We start from the raw sequence: 25,485 nt of genomic DNA on the forward strand, positions 1-25,485 counted from the left end.
GGGTCGAGGCCCGCTTCTAGCTTGCGCCGGATGCACAGAGGTCAAGATGGCGGGTGGGTCAAGGACGCCGACAATCGCCTACACTGTGGCTTTCTGTGCAGTCCTTCGCCGGTTCGCTGCAGGTCCACGGCGTCCGGATGTCGAGTCGGGCTGGGCGTGGTGTATTAATGTCCCTGGGTCTCTCCTCGCACTGCCACTGGATCCGCTCAGAGGACCCCCGGCCCCATTTTGAGATCCGGGCTGCGGCACGGGTGGCCCCGTATAAGGAAGCCCTGCTCAGGAGTTGTGAGTGTCTTCGGGCCTCCGCATGCACCGCACCTCCATGCGGACAGGTTCCGATGTTTCTGGGTCCGTTTGTCGATCGCGGTGACGCTCGATATTAGCTGTTAGAGGCGCCCGAGCACGGAGCCTCAGCAATGCACGTCCACCATCGTGGCTTGCGTAGCCACGCCCCCTCTAGTGTAAATTCAATGTTAAGGAAATTGAATACCTTGGACACTTAGTGTCAGCAGAGGGGATCAAACCAAAGAGAAATCTTGTTGAATCTACTGTCAAATTACGTACGCCTTCTAATAAGGATGAGCTCATTAAATTTCTTGGCATGTCAGAGTTCTATCATAAATTTATACCGAATTTTGCAGGAAAGACTTTCTCACTGAGGTCTTTGCTAAAAAAAGGGTGTGAGTTTGAGTGGTCACAAACTTGCAAGAAAGAATTTACTGATATTAAGAGTCACCTCAAAAATGCCCCATGTTTTAGTAGTTTTGATCCTTCTAAGCCCTCAATACTTATGATTGATGCAAGTTCGACTGGTTTGGGAGCTGTTTTGCTGCAGAAAGCAGATGATGTGGAAAGGACCATCTTGTTCATTTCTAGGCCATTGAGGGGTGCAGAATGCAACTATTCTGTCATAGAGAAAGCAGCATTAGCGGTTTTCTGGGCTGTGCAAAAGTTAAGGAAATTTTTATGGGGGAAAAGATTTAAAGTTCTTTCTGATCACAAACCGCTTAAAGAAGTCTTTTCAAAGAAAGGGATAGATTTCATTTCACACCGCATTCGAAAGTGGGTGGTTACTCTTCAAGAGTTTGAATTTGAACTTTTGTATTTACCTGGTTCCTTTAATGTATTAGCTGACTGTCTTTCGAGACTAAGTGGTGAGGATGATGATATGAGTGAAGAAGATGAATGCTTTGCTGGTGTGATTTCGGAAGATGAATGGAAGGAAAATCTCTCTACTGATCAATCTCTACAAAAGGTCATTTGTATGGTGAATAATGGTTGGTGCGGAAAGAGTGTTGAGAGTTTGAAGGGGTTTTGGAATGTGAAAGAGGAGTTGGCAGTTGCGGACAATCTGCTAATGCGTGGAAGTAAACTCATTCCACCTTCTGTACTCAGAGAGAAATTGGTTGCAAGTGCTCATGCCTCTCATATGGGTATAGCCAAGACTAAGGAAAGGATCAGGGAAGTGTACTGGTGGCCTGCCTTGGACATTTTTATAGAAAGGCTTGTGCGTGAATGTTCTGACTGTGCCAATTGTGATAAATCAATCAAGTGTAGGACGCAACCTATGGTTATTAGAGAGCAAGCTGTTTCTCTTTGGAAGGAAATTTCTTTGGACATCTTGGGTCCTGTGAAGTTTAAGTCGCAAGATCACTATGTCATTGTATGCTTGGACATGTGTTCATGGTGGCTGGAAATAAAGATAGTGAATTCTGTAGAGTCTTCTGTTGTAATAGATTGTTTAGATGAGCTTTTTGAGAGAGAGGGTTTTCCACTGTCAGTTTTTTCTGACAATGGGGTAAAATTTACCTCTCGGTTGTTTGAGGATTTCTTATCAATGAGGGGTATTAAGCACAAAAAGTCTGCTCTTTATCACCCTCAAAGTAATGAAGTTGTTGAAAGATTTATCAAGGTGCTTAAAGAAGCTATACAGCAAGCCGGATCCTGTGGTGTTTGTTGGGAGGCTGCTGTGAGGAAGAAAGTGAGAGAATATCGCTTTACGCCTCATTCCTCCACAGGCAAATCTCTGTTTAGGCTATTTAAGGGTCGTATGGCAAATGGGATTTCTGGTTGGCTAGGGCTTGCGCCAAAGCCAGGCAGAAACCACCACTCTAGTCAGGGCTGGGGAGTTACACGCCAAAGATAACCCCTGCTCACCCCCTTGGTAGCTTGGCACGAGCAGTCAGGCTTATCCCGGAGGCAATGTGTAAAGCGTTTGCGCGAGCACCCAGCAACAACACCCAAGGCCCACCACAAAAGAAACTCCACACAAGGTTATATATAAAAATAGCCTTTGTATTATACCAAAACACATTAGATAATATTCACACAATTTACACTGTGCCAACTGGCACTGGGCAGAATTTTACAAGGGACTATTTACACAGGACATGGCCACATGGACCACTGTCAGAATCAGCACAAATCACCAATAGTAAATGTAGAACATATACCAATGGAAACACAAAGTATACTGTAGAGCACAACCAGTAACTACTGGCGCAATAATGACCTCAGCGTCATCACACTAGCATCAGGTATAAAACCTATCCTGCATTCATCACATGGGCATAAACACATTATGCAATTTCTCATTAGTCTAACGCATTAGACCTAACCACATACGTATAACTATACTATGGGCGTACATCGCACAGGGAAGTACAATCTCCCCAACATCAACCTAAACAGGTAAAACAACCTCCTAGGCAGAAATCCTATCCAGAGGTATAAAACACAGGGTGCGCAAAACATGCTCTACATAGTACATTTCCTAACACCCAATCACGTTAGCACCTCAATCGCATTAGGGTCCAGGTCGCACCAGAACCTAAACGTAGCAACTGCCCACTACTTGCTGGGCAGCTGGGGACAAGAACAGGGCCTAAACGCTGCAGCTGGCACTAAGTGCTGCACAGCTGGGAAAGGCAAATAGGAGGCATGGGCTCCCAATGGCCCCTGAAACAATATCCAAAACGTTGGAGCCACCTAGGCTCTACACACACCATGTCCCCCAGTACTGTGGAGCGCACTGGCGCTTTTAACATGAAATATGGCCCCCAAACGTTGGAGCCATCGGGCTCTGAAAATAACCATGTCCCCTGGAGCACACTGGCTCCTGAAAGTCATATGCGCCAACCACTGGAGCCATCTAGGCTCGGAGAACAAACTTGCACACATGTTGGAGCCACTCAGACTCTAAATATACTTATGCCCGTGGGAGCCACGCAGGCTCGAGAAACAATCGTGCCCACATGGGGGTGGGGGAGGGCCTAAACACAACATGCCCACGTTGGAGCCACATAGGCTCTAGAGATAACTTGCGCCAATCAAAAAGAACTTGCCCCCAAAAGTAATGCTGGCCTCAAGCGTTGGAGCGGCCCTCTGCCAGATGGGGGCGCTCTGACTCTGTGCCTCTCCCAGGCACTACGCACACGAGCCCCACTCACCGGCGCTGCTCGGGGTCTCCTCCCTGCTCTTCTCTCGGCAGGCAGGACCGGCAGCACTTCTCATGCGGCGCGGGGCTTCCCTCACTCCTCGGAGCCCCGCGCTACCATCTTCACCCGGGCCCCCTCCTGGGACCTGGGACTTTATCTCTCGGCTCGTGGAGGCGGGGTGGGCTCCCGCCCTCCTTCTCTTCACTCGGCGCAGTCCAGCGCGGGGTGGGCTCCATTCCTTCTCTTCCCGGGACTTCGCAGGCGGCGGCGGGACTTCCTCTGCAAAACCAGAAGTCCCGCCCGCCGCCAGGCACATCATTGCCTGACTTCCGCCTCGGCCGCACTGCGATCGGCAGCCTCCGGCCGGCTTATTCCAGAGCGGGCTGCGGCGGTGATCTTCTAATAATAGCACGCGGGGTGGGCACCCGCATTTAAATATAATTGAAAAGCGGCCATGTGGGGTAGGCACCCACTATTAAAAATAGCAGGGGAGTGGGGTGGGCACCCGCTCTCCATAATTTGCACTCAGCACTCCCAACACGGAGTGGACACCCGCAATACATCGGGCAGAATGGGGGAATCCCTACGTCGGGATTCCCTCGGTGGCGATCGCAGCCCAGCGCTGCAGATCCAAAACAGGAGCGCTCCTCAGGGTGCAAAAAGGCAGCATCAAGACTCGGCAGAGTAAAGGGACCAGCAAAAAGGTCCAAAAGGTCCTGAAGGCATCCAGGGGGCAAGGTAGGGCCCAGGGAGGTAGCCCCCATGGCGGTCCCTCCTGGGCCCCACCAGCAGCAAGCCCCCGCTGTCAGGATCCAAAAAGAGAATATTTTGTAAGGGGACACAGCCCCTTTTTATACACATAATGCCTTTGTCTCAAGGTGCAGGGGAGGGGCGAACCAGATGCAACTGGTTCTTGAGCACTTTATTTTGCTCAGCCCCTCTCCCTATTCACAGGACAGGCCAGGGTCATCAGTCGCACCACAGGGGGCGGAGCCAGCATTGTGTGGGGAAAGCCCAGCCTTATTCAGGTCCCAGGTGTACTCCTCCCACCCATCTGGCTGCTGATCTCCCCATTCACCACTGGGTGACTCCTCCTGACCCTGGGGATTCCCTAGCCCGTCACATGACCTCAGGCAGCCAATCGCCAGACAAGGCACTCATCTCACACTGCACACAGAAATGCCCACTTCTAGAAGTGGCACTTCCACACTAGGTACATTGACGCCGCACACATCATCGCGCAGCATTTCATCACACGAGTCCACACATACCAAACTCGGCCCTGCACTCCCCACGCATCAGGAACTAACATGGTCACTCAGATCCCCCATGCATTGGGAGGGCAGGTCAGTCTAACTCAATGTAACCCAGAGCGCACACACTTTCCACTGGGACACAGTGTGAAAGCGCCTAGTGGCCTAAATCACTAATACACCATAGGGAAAAGGCTAGAATAATGCAAAAAGTTCTAGGGGTGAACTTGCCAGAAGGGCCAAGTCCAACATGGAGGTAGCCCCCTCTTGGGTTTCAGATGAAAGAGTGTCTGTGGATCAAGATATGGATTGCACAGATGGCTGGAACGAAAAAGAAAAAGATAACATGGAGAAGAGGAAAGTTAGTTATGAGAAAAGCTGTGAAGAACACGATTGTTGAAGTTGGTGATTGGGTTAAGATCAGGTTGCCTAAGAGAAACTCTGGTGGGTCAAAATACAGCCAACCCATAAGGGTCATTAAGGTGTTTATGAATGCCATCAAAACAACTGATCACAGGATTTGGAATTTAGACAGGGTTGCTAAATGTCATTCTTCTATTTCAGATTGTGGAGCGAGCTCCACTTCACGGGCAGTTCAACGTGATTCTGTTGCTCCCAAGATTAGTTCAAGACCACTTCGTCTAAAGCGGGTGCCTATTCGTTTCCAAGATTAGTTTATTAGTGCTTTTGTATACAATGTTCTATCTATTTAGAGATTAGAATGTTTTATGCATACTATATTCTTTGTTTATTTTTATTTTTTTTGTTTTGTTTATTTCTCATGTTGTTGTTTATAAAGAGGGAGGTGATGTGGTATTCTGCTCCTTCTCAGCTACAAGCTCCTGTTCTAGAATGTGATGAGGGTTGCCTAGCACCACTTGAACTGTGTGAGCAGTTGCTCTTCATCAGCTGCTGGATGGGGTTTCTGTATTTCTTCTCACGCAAATAAAGCCTTACTTCTACCAACTACAACTTTTCATTGCAATTTCTTGATCCCTGCTTCCCCTTTCCACTTCTTGGGGATTCTAAATGGCTTGTCTGACTGTGGATGAATGGGAAGTGGTGTGGGCACAACAGGCACACTCACCACCAAAGCTGCATCAGGTGCAGGTGCTGGCACCCCCTCTGGTGATGTGCTGGACCCAGCGGAACGCTTTGCCTAGCTTCGCCTCTGCCCCCCCTTCCGCTGTTTACTAGGTGTCACCCCTACAGTGCCCTCCGGCCCCTTCTTCACAGGACTTGGAATGGGAGTCGAGGTGGTGGGTGAATCTGCCTTGGAGCCCTTCCTAGGTGTACCCTTGGCATGCACCACCTCCTTGGTGGGCACAGACACTGTATGCTTCTCTTTGCGCAATGCTTTAGGGGCCGGAGAGTCCTTGGATGGGGATGCCTCTGAGGCATGTGTGCCTGAGGTCTGCTGCTTTGCTTTTTGTCCACTGGTGTCGCATGACCGGCTTTTCTCCCTGCACTCTGGGGTGGCTTTGGTCTTCTGTGGGGATGGTGTCTGTGGCCGGGACCGCTTGGGTTGCTGCTGCTGTGTGCTTCGTGTGCTGTATCGTGACTTGGATGTATGTGGACCGTGGTCACTATCATCAGACGTGGCCACTGCCAGGGGGGTGGACAAAGGGACCGGAGCTGGACTGTGAGTATGTGCCTGTTGAAGGGCAGACGTCACTGTTGATGACAAAGCCTGGACTGTCTGGTGCAGCCCACCCACATCTGAATGTATGCCCTCCATGAAAGCAACCACCTGGGCCTATTTCTTGTTGTGGTCCATGAAGGCATTGAGGAGAGCTGTCTGGCCTACACACAGCTGGTGCAAAAGGTCCATAGACTCAGCACTGATGGCAGAAGGGGGGGCAGGGGCAGGGGCAGCGGTGCCAGGCGTGAAGGACACTCTTCCCCTCTTACTGAGGCAGACACAGGCAGCACCAGAGGAAGTGGCCTGGGAGGGTGGGCACTGGCCGCTGTGTGGTGGAAGACGATGCAGAGTCCACGTTCGCTGTGCCCTCCAATATGGATGCATCCCTGCTGGCATCAAATGATGTGATGTTTTGCTTCTCAGGCTGGGATTCCTCCAGCAGACTCCTGTCCCCCACTGAGGCGCTGGTGACATCTGTGTCACTGGGCTCCTGTGCAGCTATTGTGCTAGTTTCAATCCCACTGGTGTCCGTCTCCTGTCCCTCCATGACGACAGGAGATGCTGCATGAGAGAGAGAGATGTAGGGTCAGGTCAGTGGCAGCGACAGAACAAACATATGCAAGCAATGCATTACAAAAGATGACCAAATCTACATGTTGCACACCACCCTATGCAATCACATTGTGCCAACTCACTACATAGACTCAAGCAGTGCGTGGCAACTGGAAACTCAGGCATGAGTGAGCCATGTGATGCCCACACAGCACAACACCCTGCTTGTGGCTCTGTTCAACCAGACATACAACTAGCTCTGAGCACACCTAGGGACATGATGGGGGCACACTACTTGTTGCCAATGACAGATCTGGATGGAACAGGAGGGGACAACACAGACACAGGCTACAACATGACAGTGCACAATGGACATTAGACCATGCCACCCACCATGTTGTACTTTGGGGACAATAGAATGGTGCACATTGTTGTCAGATGTGTAGGCCTCCCCAATCTGGGTGCATGCAATGGACGCATTGATGAAGGCACAGTCAGATCGGTCACACTGCCGTTCTCTCCCATGGGATTCCCAAGACTACCCCAATGCAGAAGAAACCTAAAGAGCACAACTCAGAATGTAATGTGAATGCACAGCATCCAAATCACCTTTGTAAGTATAGGTAGGGCAAATGCATGCCACCGGCACCCAGCCCAGCAGCCACTTACATGCCACTGCCTCACACTACCAACATCACATTGGCCAGCGCTGGCACAGGCTCTGTACACATGCAGCCACTCTCAGCCAAAGTCAGACTCCCCAAATGCTCACCCCTGGCTTGCTGCTGATGCTCCTTCACACATACATCCACCTCAGGCTGTATCACCGCCAAGATGCACCCCATTAGTGGAGTCATGCTGCGCTGTGCCAAACGCCCAGTGCAAGGAAGCAGCCCCAAGATGATCTCCGCCACGTTCTTTGCCAGCCGGCTGATGTTGTCCCATCTCTTGTGGCAGTGGGTGCGCCATCGGTTTGAGACCCCCAGAGCATGCACCTTCGCTGCAATGGCCCTCCACACGGCCTTACGTTGGTGTACCTTGAGCTGCAGGCATGGGAGACAAGAGGGAGAAATGATCAGTGACACAGTGTCATGTACCGACATCTATCAGTATAGCAGCAAGATACAAACTCATCACATATCCAACGATATGTCTATCAGAGACTAGAGTACATCTCACATGGTACACCTGCATGGGAAAAGCTGATGTAAAAGCATGCACGTGTGAGGGGGAACGCAGTCCCTGCACATCTCACACACATGCAGGATGCCAGCACTGAAACACCTATGTAGCCTGTCCACATCTCCAGTCCGTTGTTGGGTTGAGCAACACATACATCACATGTCAACCTGTGTTTGTGGGTAGACTCACTGTGTCTAAGACTGCGCAGCCCTCAATGTCTCTGCCCTGTGAATAGATGACTGTGTCATGGATGTCACATTGAGGGACATGATCTCACAAATCCAAAATCCTCTTCACATGGCCGGTCGTGTGCAATCTACTGTGCTGAGATGGACCATAGCAGGAGTGCAATGTGAAGAAAAGACTGACGTAATACTCTGTGGCTGAAGTGATGTGTCCTTGTCTTTGTGGACGGGTACTGTGCTGGCCAGCTGGGCTCACACTGAGATGGACTACAGGGACACACACAGCCATTCAGCCAAGCAATCACTGTCCTGACTCCTGCATGAACAACCTTCTGCGTCACTGTATGGCTGACAACACAACACAGGTCACTCATACATCCATGTGCAGGCAGGCAAACCTGTGGCATTGGTAACACACACCTTCCCCCTGGAGACAGCATGTCAGGCAGTGCATGACACAACCCCACACTCCCAGGCACATACTGCATCATTCCAACTACATGTGTGCCCCCCCTGCCCTACCCACCCACTGTTGATGACTTACCATGACATTTGGGGCATCATCTAGCCTTAGGTACTGTGTGAGCACCTTGTCCACCAGGACCTCCAGCTCCTCGCTCGTGAAGGGACTGGCACAGATCTTCTCTGTCCTTGCCATCACTGTGGACATGAGACAACAGCGGCGGAATTGGGAGGTGAGGGGTCTCTGGCAGCAATCCCTGGAGGAAGCAGCAGGTGAGGGGTCTCAGGCAGCAGACCCAGGAGGCAGCAGCAGGTGAGGGGTCTCAGGCAGCAGTCCCAGGAGGCAGCAGCAGGTGAGGGGTCTCAGGCAGCAGTCCCAGGAGACAGCAGCAGGTGAGGGATCTCAGGCAGCAGTCCCAGGAGGCAGCAGCAGGTGAGGGGTCTCAGGCTCTGGGAGCAGTGGAAATGTGAGGCTCACTCCCACACATATATAGCCCCCTGGGGTCATTACTAAGGTGCCAAGCTGCAGCAATTGGTGGTCCAGGTCTGCCTCTTTCAAATGCATCCAATGGCCGCCTCCGCGGTGGCGGAGCACGCCTACCGTGATCTTCAAAATTACATCATGCCACCACTATCAAGGTTCCCATTGGCTGTAAGGGCATGCTCCATGGCGGTGACACACCGCTGGGGCATGGTGTGCGCTACTGCGATGGTGCATCTTTCAAATGCATCCAATGACCACCTCCGCGGTGGCGGAGCACGCCTACCACAATCTTCAAAATTGCATCATGCCACCGCTATCAAGGTTCCCCTTGGCTGTAAGGGCATGCTCCATGGCAGTGACACACTGCTGGGGCCCGGTGTGCATTACCGCGATGGTGCATCTTTCAAATGCATCCAATGACCGCCTCCGCGGTGGTGGAGCACGCCTACCGCGATCTTCAAAATTGCATCATGCCACCGCTATCAAGGTTCCCATTGGCTCTAGGGCAAGCTCCATGGTGATGACTCACCGCCGGGGCCAGGCGGTAGCTACCACGATATGGATGGTGGAGCATTGCAACCGCCATTTACCCATGTCTACATGCCTATCACTACCACACTTGTGTGAATGGGGGGTGCTGGTGACACACCGCCGGGGCCAGGCGGTAGCTACCATGATATGGGTGCCATACATTGATACGAGGCACCGCGATTCAGGCGGCGGAGCATGCCAACCGCCATTTACCCATGTCTCCATGCCTATCTCTACCACGCTTGTGTGAATGGGGGGTGCTGGTGACACACCGCCGGGGTCAGGTGGTAGCTACCGCGAAATGGGTGCCATACATTGACACGAGGCACCGTGATTCAGGCGGCGTAGCATGCCAACCGCCATTTACCCATGTTTCCATGCCTATCTCTACCACGCTTGTGTGAATGGGGGGTGCTGGTGACACAGCGCCGGGGCCAGGCAGTAGCTACCACGATATGGATGGCGTACAATAGAATTGACCATCTGGCAAACATCAACAGTGCACAGGGCCCACATGGTCAATGGCACATCATTGTGCACACGATGCCAATGTTCTATTTACTCCACTGGTGACTATGCATGCCATGTTTGTGTATGTGCCTTTGTCTATTGGCCTGTACTCCCTCACATGTCACTTATGGATTTGATGGTTGGGTAGGCAGGACAGTGTTGTCCTGGGCTCTACAATGTGTACACATGTCAAAGTGTTGGGGTGTATTGACAATCACAGCAATGCTTGGCTCAATGTATGATGATCCTTTTTGCATGGCCTCTTCTGTCTGCTCATTTGACATTTCTGCGCCGACTGTGGTCATTGTGTAGTGGAGGTGTGCCATGTTGAGATGATGCATGAAGGTGTGACAGGTACAGCAGCTATGTAGGACACAGTGGGGTTGATTTGTTACACATGTGCTGGATGCTATACTCCAATGCGTACCCATGTATAATGTGGCCATATCCCTATGTGCATTCACATTGACCAAGGTGCTATTTGAGCTACTGTTTTGTGTAAGTTGACCAGTGTGCCTTTTGTGTAGCTGAAGATGTCCCTACATGGAAGCTGGTCTGTAACTCAATTTTGATGGCAGTCATTGTTGTTGTTGTGCCATCGAGAACGCGAAATGCTGGGCCCATCTCATGATGTATTGCATTGACATGTGTCCACTTTCATCTCAAATAGGAGGAGGCCAAATCTGATTTGTCACTTGACGGTGCTGCAGGACATGGAGGATGTTGCGATCATCCGGAAATGCCGGCTGGATAGAGTCACCCTGAAAACCCTTTGTGACCTGTTGGAGCCCCACCTGCAGCCTCGCAGGGCATATCCAACAGCTTTCAACCCTACTTACAAGGTGATGGCGGCCCTGCATTTTTTTGCCACTGAATCGTTCCAGGACAGAGTGGCCAGTGCTGGTGGGATGTCACAACCGATGTTCAGCGTGGTGCTGCGTGATGTACTGTCCGTCATGATGATATACAAGGACAGATACATCCATTTCCCCAGGGATGCAGAATTGCCAGCTGTCAAGGGAGACTTCTATCCCCTTGGACACATCCCCAATGTCGTTGGTGCCATTGATTGCACCCATGTCGGTCTTTTGCCACCACAGGCAAGTGAGCACATTTACAGGAATTGCAAACATTACCACTCCATAAATGTGCAAGTGGTATGCTTGGCAGATATGATCATCTCCCACGTGTGTGCCAAATTCCCAATCTCGGCCCATGAGTCCTACATCCTGCGGAACAGCATTGTCCACAGCTGATGGCTAATCTGCTCCCCGAGCGTGCATGGATTGTGGGTGAGTATGCCTAGTAGTATGGCGTGCTGGGTGTGTGACCTGCTGCCCTGGGCCTCAGCGACATTGCAATGTGCATTTGTGTTTGTCATCCCTAGGTGACTCTGCATATCCCAACCGTCCCTGGTTGCTGAGCCCACTGCGGAATCCCAGGACCCCCGCTGAAGTACGCTACAATGAGGCACATGGGAGGAGCTGGAGCGTACTTTTGGTCTGCTCAAGTCACGTTTCCGCTGCCTGGACGGGACCGGAGGTGCACTGGCATACTCAACCGGGAAGGTGTGCCAGATTGTAGTGGCATGCTGCATGCTCCACAACCTACCCATTCACAAGGAGATTCCCCTGCTCCTGGATGAGGGTGAGGACCCAAGGCCCCAGCCTGCAAATCAGCCAGTGTCCAGTGATGAGGATAGTGGAGAGGAGGAAGGTGTTGACCTGCGTGAACAGCTCGTCACCAGCTACTTCACTTGGCGGTGGGTGACATTGTACAACATACCCATTGTCTGCTGATATTGCTCTTGTCGTGAAGAGGTATGTGAGAATTGTAACAGCAGCCAGTTGTGGACTAAGCAGTGGTTGGCAATGTTTCTGGGACAGGTCATTTGGGAACATCTACAGGACGAGTATGTTGACACTTGCTGCCCATTGTGACGTGTGTATGTTGGGTTATCCTGATGGTAAAGTCAAATCAAATTAAACTTTATTCGGTTACATAAGGGCAACCATAAAAGTTACAGATCAACATATACATAAAATCAGACATGTTAAAACACGACATAAAAAACAAACCAGCTCCGGGATATTTCATGTTAATAAAAGAGAAGGGCCAGAAAGATCGGAGTGTGCAAAACTACTAATTCATGAGGAACAAACGTTCAATGAAACATTGTAGAAAAAATAAAATAGGGCTGCTTTTCATTTTACACCCTAAAGGGGACTTGGGCCAACATGCTATTATCTGCCCAAAGTAACATCAACTCCCACGTTATACATCCATACAAGCCCTTGATTTCATTATCGATTTTAAATAGCCACAACAAAAAATATAAAATCCTCGTTCAGTAGTTGTAAATACAAGAGGGCTGGGCGAGCTTGTCTAAAATTCAGTTTCTTTAGAATAGGGACCAGGAAATGTTTCCGTGGAACTGAATAAAATTTGCAGAAGAACATAAAGTGCAGCAAATCCTGTGGAGACTGGCCGTCGCAACCACAGGATGCTAACACTTGTCCTCTGTGACAGCCCTTGGGTCTAGCCACCAGAAGATGAAAGAGGTTTGTCCGGAACCTGGTTAAAAGAAACATCTCATGTGTGGACAGGGACCCTAGGAGGTAAGGCTCAGTAAGTGGAGTTGTTTTGAGCAATAAAAACCTCCGGACACTTACTTTATTGAGTTCCTGCTCGTCCCTATCCAGTTTCTTTAATGATAGATAGGCTACCCTAACTAGTTCCACATCCTTCTTGGTGATAGTTTCAGGCTTATAGAATAGCTCTACGTGACCTACCTCTTCCAGGCTTCTTTTAATATAATTAAGCCATGGAATTTGGAGTGCTTTATCAAGTGTCAAGCACTCTCTCATTATCGTGTGGGTGAGGTTTATCTCCCGATTCAACCAGCATTTTAACCAGAATACAAGAAGGCGCGAGGCCAGGGTGTCACTCAGGTACGGGACCCCCAATTCTTCGTGGGACGCCAAGTTAGAGAGGCTTTCCGGGGCACAACACAACAGGCGCTTAAGAAATTTGTTCTCTGCCACCTGTAACGAGTTCACTATAGTGTGACCCCAAATTTCACTCCCATAACTGGCTAAAGCCAGGCTTTTAGCCTGATATACCTTTAACATGGCACCTATTGGTCTCCTCCCTATCTTTGTGGCGAAATTAAAAATTGCCGCATTTGCCGTGGCCATAGCCCCTCTGTTCTTGGTCATTTGGGGCCCCCATTGTAACTGATCCTTCAGGAGAACCCCTAAATAAGAGAAAACATTTGTACGGGGGATGGGGGAAGAGCCAACCCTAAAATGGAAGGTTTTTTTGGGGTGCAATTCCACTTGCATGACATAAGATTTCGTATTGTTAATAGCCAGATCCCGATCCGACATAAAGCTGGAGAAAGCCTCAAGCAGAGATTGAAGGCCCAATGCCGTCCTAGCAAGGAGGACGGCATCGTCCGCGTACAGTAGGACAGGGAGTCCACGCCGCCCTACGTATGGGAAATCTACCTCCAAACTGCTTAATACTTTGTCCAGATCATTTATATAAAAATTGAATAAAAATTGAGCCATTATACACCCCTGTCTTACTCCCCTTTTGATATCCAAATCCCTGGTGACCCTGAGGTCCTGGGAGAACCTTACATTGGCCTTGGATGGCCAATGCAGATCTTCCAAGAAGTCCACAAAACTGTTCTCCACCCCCATTGCCCTCATGGCCTGCCACAGCTTGACCCTATTGACACAGTCAAAAGCTGAGGACAGGTCCATGAAGGCAAGGTATACAGTACCCGTGCGCGCAACTGTGTATTTACTCAATATCAAAGAGAGATGAAGGCATTGAGCCACTGTAGAATGCCTGGGGCGAAAGCCAAACTGGACATCTGATAAGATTTTATGCTTCTCTGCCCAGCTAGACAATCTGTCTAAGAGTACACATCCCACGACCTTGACCACTGAATCAAGAAGGGAGATTGGCCTATAGCAATAAGTGCTATTCCTGTCCCCCTTCTTGAAAACAGGGACAACTGTCGAGGTCGCCCAGGACTCAGGGCACCCATTTTTTGCGGCTGCATTAAACACTGCCAGGAGTATTGGCGCCAAGAAAGAAGGGTCAGACTTAAATAAGTCCGGGGGGATACCGTCCGGGCCTGGGACTTTATTGCTTGTTAAGCCTAAAATGCCTTCCACCACCTCACCCAATTTAAAATTCACTACAGGGACATTCATATCATGACCAACCTGTGGGAGGAGCTCTATAGGACTTTCAAACATTGATTTAAAATGAAGCACCCATTCCTCCTCCGTTATATGGGAGTCAAGAGCCATCACTCTTTCCTGAGCAGAAAGAGGCCCATTCACAAGGCTCCAGAACCTGGAGCTACTCCGTAGGGTACTAGAGTTAATCAACTCCTTCCAGACCTCTTCCTTCATGTCACCTTTCCTTTTTGCCAAGCAATCCTTGTATTCCTTCCAGCAGACTCGCACCAATACAGGATCTCGAGGATTTGCTGACAAAGATTCCCTTAGTTTTTTAGCGGCCTTAGAGCAAGGGGAATCAAACCAACTCGGTCCATGGTGCACCCGTCTGCCACCCGGGACACTTAAGATCTTTCCAACTTTTTTTACAATAGATGCACAGGCATTAATAACCTCGCCTGGCGGAGAGCCTTCATCCAGACACAGCCCTACCTCAACGGCGCACAATTCTCTTATCTTCCGGTAAAAATTATCTTGAGTAATCTGGGACCATTTCAGTCGGCGTAAGCCGTCCGTTGCTTTAAGCACTCCCGTTGATACAGCTCCACTGATCTGGACCGACAGTGGTCCCTGCAGATACACACATAGAGGGTTGTGATCACTAAATACACTATCCTCAATATGAAACCCACTAAATAATGCATGTGAGGAGGAGGAAATTAAAATATAATCGATGAATGACCCCCTCCCTCTTCTGTGAAAGGTGGGTACAGGGAAAGTACGAAGTGGGTCCGAAATGGTCATGGTACACATCATGTCCAGATCACACATCAGATTATTTAATGCCTCCCCTTGTATAGAGTGTTCAAAATGGAACCCCTTGAGTCGTGGACAGCCCAGCTCGGAAACTCCAGTGAGCATGGGGTTTCCGTACGGGTGAATATTAAAATCCCCAGAAACCGTTAAGTTGTGAAGAATGGAACCGTAAGATTGATGAATAAGAGTGCCCAAGGTAGCTATATTACTCACACCAGGTGGGCAAGTCGCGGAGTTATAGAAATTAATTATTCCCCAACTTTCGTCTCCCCTATTTAAAATCAATGGCAATATACCTGGGCTAGGGGATGAGATGACCTGAATCTGACAATCGACTCTCAGGGAGATATAGGTTACTAATCCTCCCATGGGTCTACCCCCAGCTGAGGGGATAGCTGGCACAAAAAAAGCCCTGTAGTCCTCCAGGAATAAATCACATTCCACTGACCAAGTTTCCTGGAGGTTAATAACAAGGAATTGCCTCACAAATTTTAGCCAAAGCGGGTCCTTGAATTTGTTTGCTAAGCCTGCAATATTCCAGGATAAAAAGTTTTTGTTTTTTACTACAGGTGCGCCAGGGGTGTCAATCTCTGCCTCTTGTGAATGCTGGATATTTATAACAAGGTCGGGGCCCTCTCTCAAATCATTTCTCGTGTCGTTTTCTAGTCAGTCACAGCACTCCATCCCTATTAGTGGTGAAAATCTATGATCCTGATGGTAGGTGTTGTGTGATGTCTGTGATGCCACACCCAGACCAGTGAATGTTTTTCTGTTGTGTTTCCCTAGGTGCCTTCGACCTCTCCTTGCCTACATACAGCCCATACTCCTGGTATATTGTGATCTTGTTGAAGGCTGTGCATCCTGCAATAAAGACGGAGCAGACACAACAAAATGTGTGTAAGGATATTTTATTTGCAATGGTGAAATGTGAGGGGGTGTACATTTCCAATGAGGTGGTGGTGGAGCAGTGAGTTGACAGTAATGGTAAATGAGATAATTGAGTAGTCACCACATTGATGTGGTGACCCAGTCCAACAGACAGATGCCATTCACAAGGCAGTGTGGGGAAGGACAATCCAAAAAGTCAATGCAGTGGTGAAGAGGGTTGCCATCATGGCTGACTCCGTGACTGGCGTCTGGCAGGTGCTTGGCCTCCAGATACTCCCAGGGTCTTCTTAGGATGGCTCCTTCGTCGTTTGGCAGGGGGGCCCTGCTGCAGGGCTAGTGGGGTCTGAGGACTCACCCCTCTCTGTGGGCGCAGGGGAGGATGGTGAACTGTCATCCTGCGGCCCACCTGAGGGAGGTTGAGGTGTTGTTTGTGGCGTAGGCCTGTCCCTCAGTACCGCCACTTGCTGGCCCAAGAGGTCCACAATTTGCCCCATGCGGGTGTCGATGGACCTCATCAGCAGGATGAGCTCATGCAACAGTTCTCCAGACTGGCCCGTTCGTCCCTGGGCCTGTTCGTATGCGCCAAGGACTCTGGTGATGTGTTCCAGGGATTGGGTCCCAGCCTCCTGGTGTCTGTGGGTGACCCTGCCCATCCCACCTGCCCTGCTACCACGGACCTGTTGCCTCACCACTGTGGGCACCCGCATCCTCTCCCTGCCCTCCACCATCGGTGGTGTGGGGTGGCCATCCTCTGGGACAGGGAGGGTGTTGCAGGCAGCACTGGTGGTGGTGGTGGTGGCCACACAGGCCATAACAGCAGCGGTCTGCAGCAAAGTTGTTATTGCCATAGATGTGGTAGTGGGGACGATGGGGTCCTGGGACCTGTTGCTCCCTGGCACACCAGATGGGCCGGCTTCGAGCTCATCATCCAGAGAATCCCGGTAGTCAACATCCAAGAGTCCATGTACCGGTGGTGGAGACTGGCTCTGCAGGTTGCTGGTGTTGTCCTCTGCAGTGAGTTCTTGGTCACCTGTGGATCAGATGGGAAAATGGTCATTGTAGTGCACCCCACAAGCTTTGTGTTAGCTGTGTGTCATTCACTTTTTGTACACAGCACAATTGACTGATCATCACATTGTTTACTATGTGCACAACTGTGCATCCTAACAATATGAATATGCAGTGGTACATGCATTACTGGTCCATGGTGTGAGGTGTCAAGACATACCATGTGAGCCATGCATAAGTCATGATTACTGGGACCTGTTGCCATCTAGGGACTGGCACAACATGTTTTTCATTGAGGACTCTTTGTTGATTTGTCTAACCTGGCAGGCATCACATCTGGCCATGGACTGGCCATTGTCATCTCCTGCATACCTTTGCCCTGTCATGTGCTTATCTTGATTTGTACCACCACACATGCTTTTGTGTTTTTCGAATGGTCCTTGTTGCACTTGCCCCATGGCGATGCACATGTCAATAGGTGCTGTGCATAATTGTGCCCAGACTTTATTCTACATGTGCATTGGTGGGTCACACTTTGGTAGCTGTGACAGTTTATTTAGCTTACCTGTGTGCACACTGTGTGTGGCAATGGGGTAGGTGTACATATTTGTGCAGGGATGGCTGGTGTTGTCATATGGCACCATTTCTTTTTTGATGAATGTGTGGGTGCATGTACTGCCTACTTACCTGTAATGTGCTCACATTTGGCTTTGTTATGTGACACATCTGTGTGTGTGTGGTGGAGGCTTACATGCTGCTCAGTGGGGTCACAAGACAGAATAATATGCCTACCTACCTGTAAGTTTGTTTGGTGTACTGCAATGGCTTCCAACTGCTTCTAGGTGGGGTGGGGGAGTGCTCCATCCTGCTGAGGTGTGGGACAGAGTGCATGGTGGGAGTAGTGGTACAGGCCTCCCACCCACAAACACCCTCAATGTGAAGATGTCTCCCTACCTGTAAGTTTGGTTGGTGTACTGCAATGGCTTCCAACTGCTTCTGGGTAGGGTGGGGGAGGGCTCCATCCTGCTGAGGTGTGGGACAGGGAGCATGGTGGGAGTATTGGTACAGACCTCCCACCTACACACACCCTCAATGTGAAGATGGCTACCTACCTGTAAGTTTGTTTGGTGTACTGCATTGGCTTCCAAATGCTTCTGGGTGGGGTGGGGGAGGGCTCCATCCTGCTGAGGTGTGGGACAGGGTGCATGGTAGGAGTAGTGGTACAGGCCTCCCACCCACAGGCACCCTCCCAGGGGAGATGGCTGCCTACCTGTACGTTTGATGAGGGTAATGTAATGGCTGACACTTGCTTCTGGGTGGGGGCGAGGGCTCCATCTTGCTGATGCTGTGGGACAAGGGGGCCTGTTGGGAGTTGAAGTGCTGTCTGCCTGTACTCATGACCCCATGGTAATGTTGTTAGCTATGTTTAGGGTGAATGGGAGTGGGTGATTGTTGGATCTGTGAGACATGTTTTTGTGAGTGTGTGGTGCAGGTGGATGGGATTTGTCCAAGGTGGTATAGCTTTGTAGTTGTGCATAGCAGTACATATCAGTGTGGTGGAAGTCATTTGTTTGTACTTACCAGCCTCCACTTCCCTGGCTACTCCTGTGAGACTCTCTGGATGCAGTATGGCAAGTACTTTCTCCTCCCATGGTGTGAATGGTTTTGATGGAATGGAAGGGCCCCCGCCAGTCCTCTGAGCCAGCTCACGGTTCTTGCTTCTCCTCTCCTTGACAACCCTCTTCAGATCATGCCACCGCTTCACGATCTCCTTTTTGGATCTTGGGGTGGTCCCTACTGCATTGACCCTTTGGACTATCCTTGCCCACATTTGTGTCCTTGTGGCTAATGGTGTCTGTTGGACTAGGGTACCAAACAGTTGTGGTTCCACTCTGACTATCTCATTTACCATAACCTTCAGCTCGCTCTCAGTGAATTTGGGCATTTTCTGTGTTGCCATGGTGTGTGGTGTGCAAAGTGGTTGTGGGTGCAGGGGTGTGAGTAGTGGGTGTGGTTGTGGTGTGTATAGTGTGTGATGTGCAGGGGGTTAGTGGTGCAGGTGTGGAAGTGGTGGTGGTGCTGTATGAGGTGTGGCTAGTGATGTTGTGTTCTTTGCCTCTCCTTTAACCTGGGGTGTGTGTCCCTTCTGTCCTGGAGTATTGCAAAGGATTGTGGTCAGGGAAGGGGCTGGTTTTGTACTCAGCTATGTGGGTGTGTCCAAATGGGTATTGCTGTCAGGTGTGGTGTGTGTGTTGTCCTGGGAGATGTATTTTTCTTTTTGCCATGTGGTTGTGTCATTGGGGTGTGTTTTGTGTATTGGGGGGGCATGGCTAGTTTGCTGTGTGCACTTTTTAGCCTTATTGTGGGTTTTTGGCTTCGTCCGCCATGTTTTTCACAGTTCTTCCGCAGCGGTGGCTGTGCTGTAGCTCTTCCGCTGGCTCTCCCATTCATCCCAGTGTGCAACCGTGGCAGTCGGATACAGCGGTACGTACCGCAGGACCGTCGGGGATATTCTAATTTCCCATGCGGTGGCTCGGCTATGCTTGATGCGGGTTTGTGTTTTTCCGCCGCGTATCTGACCGCCTCGGAAGGATATTGGCACTCACCGCCCGCTACGGGTGGTTTTTCTTGGCCCCGTCCACCGCGGTCGGTGTTTTTGGGCGGATGATCCTAATTTGGCTGCCGGTTTTTCCACAGTACAGGCGGGCGGTTGTTTTCCGCTTCCATGGCGGTCGGGGTGGTTTTCCGACCGCCATCCTAATCAGCCGCATAGTGTTTCCCATGACAAATTTTTGGGTTAAACACAATTTTCCCACCACCATCACTATAGCTTTCCAAACAAGGAGGGATATATTGCAAAGTGGTAGAATCTTTCTGTTGTATCAAGGGGCTACATACTCTAACACATGGACAGTCGTCCCTTCTTGGTGTCGTGAAGAATCGGTGGATCCACTGTAAGTGAGAAGAGTACACCGACTTTCGATTTGGTGCGTCACTTGCCGAGGAAGGTTTCAATGTAGCACAGTAAAATAATACCTTCACCATCACAACGTGTAGCTGTTCACCAGACTTAGGACTTAGTTCAGATCACCATTAGTGTCCAGATTCCTTAGAGGGTATGCAGAACAAATCTTCTCTGGGACATTTTCAAGTTTCCACCTTGGAAGGACAATCTGGAGGCATTATTATGAGCTAATGGAAAGAAGTCCTCCTCCACAAGACTAGGCCCAAGGCAGCTACATTTGCCTTTTTGTATGATGTTTCAAATCATTTAAGTCAAGAAACCACTTAGTCCACTATGCACTGGTAAAACACTAATTGCTTTGAAGCTGAAGATGGGAACAGTTTCAGATTTTCTCATATAATTCTCCATAAATATTTCCTCAAACCTCGATCTTCAAGGATGCTTGGGGGGAGGGCGAGGTTCATTTAAGGAATCTGTGGAAGTGGATATACATTAGAAAAATGGTAGTGCTCTCTGCTATTGGTGATATGGCTTCCATCAAATCCCTTACTGTCCTCCTGCTTTCTCTTTGGAGAATGACAAAAGAATTTGACTTTTTAATATTATAGTTGTTTTCGTGGCTCCATCCTCTGCATGCAAGCATCTGTGCGGGTGCAGAAAAAGTGAAAGGAACCAACACCATTGGCATGTGGTGCCTTACATGTAGTGGCAATGTCACTTTCCGGAAGTTGTGTGACAATAGCCCTGGAACAAGCAGCGCCATGTGATCCAGGAGATGAGGTACTGCTATTTAAAACGTCCTCACACCAAGATTTATGTAAGGAATCATCTGTAGCTATTACATCCATCAGATTATTTCATTAACCAGAAAGAATATATCCAAAGGTAAGTAACTTGTTTGTAAGCTTTCTACAGAGCCAGAGGTGAAAACCTAAGGTTATGTAATGCAAATAGAAGCCAATACCATTTCAACTGAGGATGGCTGATAGGTACTATGTAATATCATCTGAGCTAGCCTTGGGGTTTGAGATCCCTTCTTGGATTGAGAATTAGGGTTATACCTTTAGAGTGATGCGGTGTTGGAACAGATGAGCACAGCTAACAATGCCTGGCCCCAGCTTTTCACCATGACTTCAATGGCAAAAACACATAAAGGAACAAACTGGACTACTTGTGAATAAACAGGCATGCATCATATGCTCCCTAACTGGAATACTTTGCTTGTTAGGCTACTGAGGTCTCTCTAATAGGAGCACATTTTTGATTCTCCGGCACATCATTGACATACAGTTATAGCCGACATGTCAATCCTTCACGCATGCAACTAATCGAGTCCAACGATAAGGTACGATCATCCGTACCAGATTATCCTAACAATACCCCTGCTTACACATAGCGTGCACCAACATGCTCCCTTCCCATGAACACACTTCTGCTCCTGCTTGCCTTCATAGGTGAGGTGGCCACATTAGGCACAGCAAATAGTCATGCAAATACAGTGAGAATAACAATAAGAGTGCATATGACAGATATAAAAACAGTGACTTCAGTGTAGTGTTATGAAAGGCAAGTTTCAAGTGTATTGGGGGAACTATCACAAAGGCATTGAATAAAGGAAATTGGAAAATCTATTACCTAGCAAATTACGTTTTTTTAAAGAAGCCCATTAGTGCGAGATTGTTTGAAACAAAGGATGGAAATTGTACTGGTGTTGGTTTTTAGTCAAATATGTGCAGGGTCGGACTGGCATGTAGGACAATCAGGCAGTGCAAGATGGGTCAGTTTGACAGGTCAGTGTAGGGGTAGGTTTTGTGGTGTGGTAGGCTGGTATTGTGGCTGGTGTTGTAAATATTAAGCCTGGGCAAAGCACTATGCTAGGCTCGCGTAGTTTGCGAAGTTTGCGCTACTTCGCACTATGCGAATTGCAGGTAGCACTGTGCAAAGATGACGTTTTCAATGATAGCACAGTGCCGGATGCTTGTCCGCACTGTGCAATCATTGAAAACGGCATCTTGCACAGTGCGAACAGGGTACTACGCAGTTCGCGAAGTGCTACGCATAGCTCGCGTAGTGCGAAGTGCACTTTGCGTAGCTTCGCGTAGTGCTACTTCGCAAACTACGCCCAGGGTTAGTAAATATCTTTACCAAACGCTAGGCAGCAGTGACAGGCAGAACAGTGCAAGCTGTGGATGCTATTTTCACATCGGATGCAGTGGATGGACCAACTGCAGCTTCTGTGCAGAAGAGCAGGAATGTGTCAATGTTTGTTTCTTTTTGGTGGGAAGGAACATAGTGAATTTTGCAGCGCTATTTCTGGAATATTAATTACTACACACATTGTCCACAGCAAGCGAAAATAAATGTAGCATCCCACACCTCAGAGAACACCCAGGCAGAGTGTCTTAAAAACATTGGCGGCTGGACCTGTGCCATAGTGGTGAGGCAGGGAGGGGAAGTTTTAAAAAAAAGAAAATACTGCTCACTTGCTGGCCGGCAACCTGGCTGGCCGCCGTCTCTCCTCCATCCTCTCCTTCTGTGAAGTGGAAGTACACAGGCTCTTAGACTCCCCTAACCAATCATGACGCTGTTGTGACCAGCATGACAGCAGCATCGCGAAAGGTCTGAGCGCTGTGGTTCGGCACTTGGACAGTGACTGGCTGCCTATGCATGTTCTCCACCTAGGCTGTGCAATACAACCGGATGGAGAACATGCTAAGTGCGCATGACTGTTTGGTCAGCCCAAGACGCCCGGCCAAACCTTCATGCGCACTTAAGTGCACTCACCACTCCTCCCGATGTTGGCTGTGATGACAATCAAGCCCGCCCCAAAACGGGCTTCAGCAGGGAAAAATCAAATGATAATATTATTTCTGTTATTATCATTTTATTTTTCCTTTTTGCAATGCAAAAAGCAGTGGACGAGGCTCCTCCGCCTTAGCGGGGGAGCTGCCCCTGCAAAAGTCAAGAGTCGCCTGATTTATAAAGGTGAGCCACTTTTTTTTACTATCCAGTTCATAAAGGTGGGCCCCTTTGATTTTGGGGACTAGGCAATTTTTTCCCACAGACCCACCCTGAAAATGTGGAACTGCAAGGTGAGATCAGGTTTTTGAAGGGAGGTCAGAGAATGATGTAATGGCCAACATTTACAAACAGGTTGCTTAAGCTTCCCACCTACAGTGCACCATCTGTGTTCCAGGCTACTCACATACTTTCACTATTTTTCCATACCTGCCACAGACTCGAAAACTGACAGACGTATCCATGGCCGAGATAGAGGAGGGTCCCACGAAGGTGACTTCAAACCTTGGAAGAACTGGAGGAACAAGAGAGGGGAGAATCTGAAAGAGGAACCCTGCTCGAACAAGACCTATACAATCCTTTTCTAGTTTACCACAAGTTAGTGCCACTAGAGGAAGGCGAGGCGAGTTTCTTAATGTGGGGCTTGGATAAGGAATTTAAGGAACTCAGGCCATTTGCGATTGCAAACCCAACGGTTTGCAAAATTGCAGGGTTTTGCAACCGTAAAGTGGCTTTTAGGTATGTACTATACCCATTTTGAGAGTCAGAAAAGTCTTTTCAAAGTACAGGTGAGTAGTTGCACTATACAAGCACCTGGCTGATTGATTGATTGTTTGAGGTAAGGAACATGAAAGCGGTGTCCCCTCTTAATTGCAATCTGTTATGCATGTATCAATGGTTTGCGACCAAAATTGCAGTTAAAAACCATTGATCTGTTATTGACACCTCAAAGGTGGTGGTTATTGATTGAAAAATGTGAAAGTGCCCCCCATACTCAGTCTCCACAGACTTGTAGTGTAGTTCAGTAACACTTTGGGTGCCTGCACTATCATGCTAAAATAGAGATAACTATCAAATTGAAAAGTACAGGCGTGGGTTGACTGGCTACCCTCATACAATCACCTGCTAGCAGCATCCCATCTGGTCTGAACCCAGACAGCCGCCTCACTCCATATAGGGGAGGGGACTCATCTTCTTTTTTGTACCTTTGCATGTAGGGACACATAAATGTTTTCAAGCCTTATTAAAAGTTTTCTACTACATACTGTTATGGTGAGAAACTCATAGTGCATATACGTGAGTTATATATATTTTTTGTGCTGACACCATTGCAAATAAATGTCATGTTTTTTCTGGGGGCTATCCTCAGGGCTAGTGGAATTTTGAAGCAGAGGAAGATAAAATTATCCAACATTGATAGCTGAAATGTTTGACAGCATTAGGGCAAACTGTGTGGAAGAAGGCAAGTTAGTCTTCCCAGTGTGTGCCGTTATTCAATAGCTATTGTTTATTTTAGCACAAATTGATACAAAAAGGAATTCCAAAGAAATAAAAACACTGACCTCTCTTAACTAAGACATCAATACGCATTTACAGAACCTACTGAAAATGTTATTCACTAACATTGATTTAGTCGCCCATTAAAGCCAATAGGTGATCAATTAACTTTTGCAGTGTGATTCATTAGCAGAGGTTTTTCCCCATCTTTTACTCTGCATCGTAGGATCGTCAATAACAGTTATAAACAATTTACTGCCTCGATGTATGAAAACTTAGAACATGTATTTCATTCTACAGTTTTCTGTTATGTGTTCTAATGCCTCTGGGTGCAGCTGTGCCAGACGAAAACAGGTATAGAAAGAAATATGTATTTATACATTTTTATTTAGAATGTATATTCACAACAGGCCATTTATAAATTTAGTTTGCTTAACTTTAGAAATAATGCTAAAATCAGTCAAAAAAACCCTTTTTGCAACAGATCGTCCCGTTTGCTACTGTCATATAAAGCACAAAGGGCCTGATTCACAAAAGTAACTTACACTTTTGAGTAATTTACACTTTCACGTTTACTACTTTTTGCTTATTCATAAAATCCAAATGTTACTACTTAAAAAAGTAAGTGCTATAGCATCATTATGGCCAATCACTGTCACTGCCAGGCCGTCTCACAGAAAACAATGGAGGTAGGGAATTAACGTGAAACCCCATAGGAAATAAATTTGAATTAAATTAAATTATTTAAAATAGTTAAACATTTAAATGAATATAATTTCATGTTAACAGATGTACCAAAACACATTCACAGAGCCATAACAAAGACGAATTCCATATAAAAATATATACAAATATAAAAATACAGTTTTAGAGCCATAACAAAGACAACTCTCATCCTCTCTATCAAAATGATGCTTACATGTGAAGCTACAGAGATATTGCTGATGCCTTCTCCCTGAAATCACTGTGGGCCATATTATCAAGATCAGCGTTAAAATTATCGCCGCTTTAGCGGCAGGAAACTGCCGCTAAAGGGGCGATAATGGGCTTGATAATATGCCCTTGTGAATTCCCA

General features: G+C 48.5%; 1 protein-coding gene across 2 annotated transcripts in view; it reads right to left on the minus strand.

Annotated features, from left to right (window-relative positions):
• LOC146812807 (alpha-2-macroglobulin-like protein 1) overlaps positions 1-25,485 on the minus strand; it is a 747,116-nt gene that overhangs the window by 569,537 nt on the left and 152,094 nt on the right. For both annotated transcript variants that reach the window (XM_085619917.1, XM_085619918.1), the window contains exon 7: positions 23,343-23,427. In XM_085619917.1, coding sequence (XP_085476043.1) covers positions 23,343-23,427 — 85 coding nt within the window. The remainder of the gene's footprint in view (positions 1-23,342; positions 23,428-25,485) is intronic.

The sequence above is a fragment of the Triturus cristatus genome, chromosome 7 (assembly GCF_964204655.1).
Source record: "Triturus cristatus chromosome 7, aTriCri1.1, whole genome shotgun sequence".
Lineage (NCBI taxonomy): Eukaryota > Metazoa > Chordata > Amphibia > Caudata > Salamandridae > Triturus > Triturus cristatus.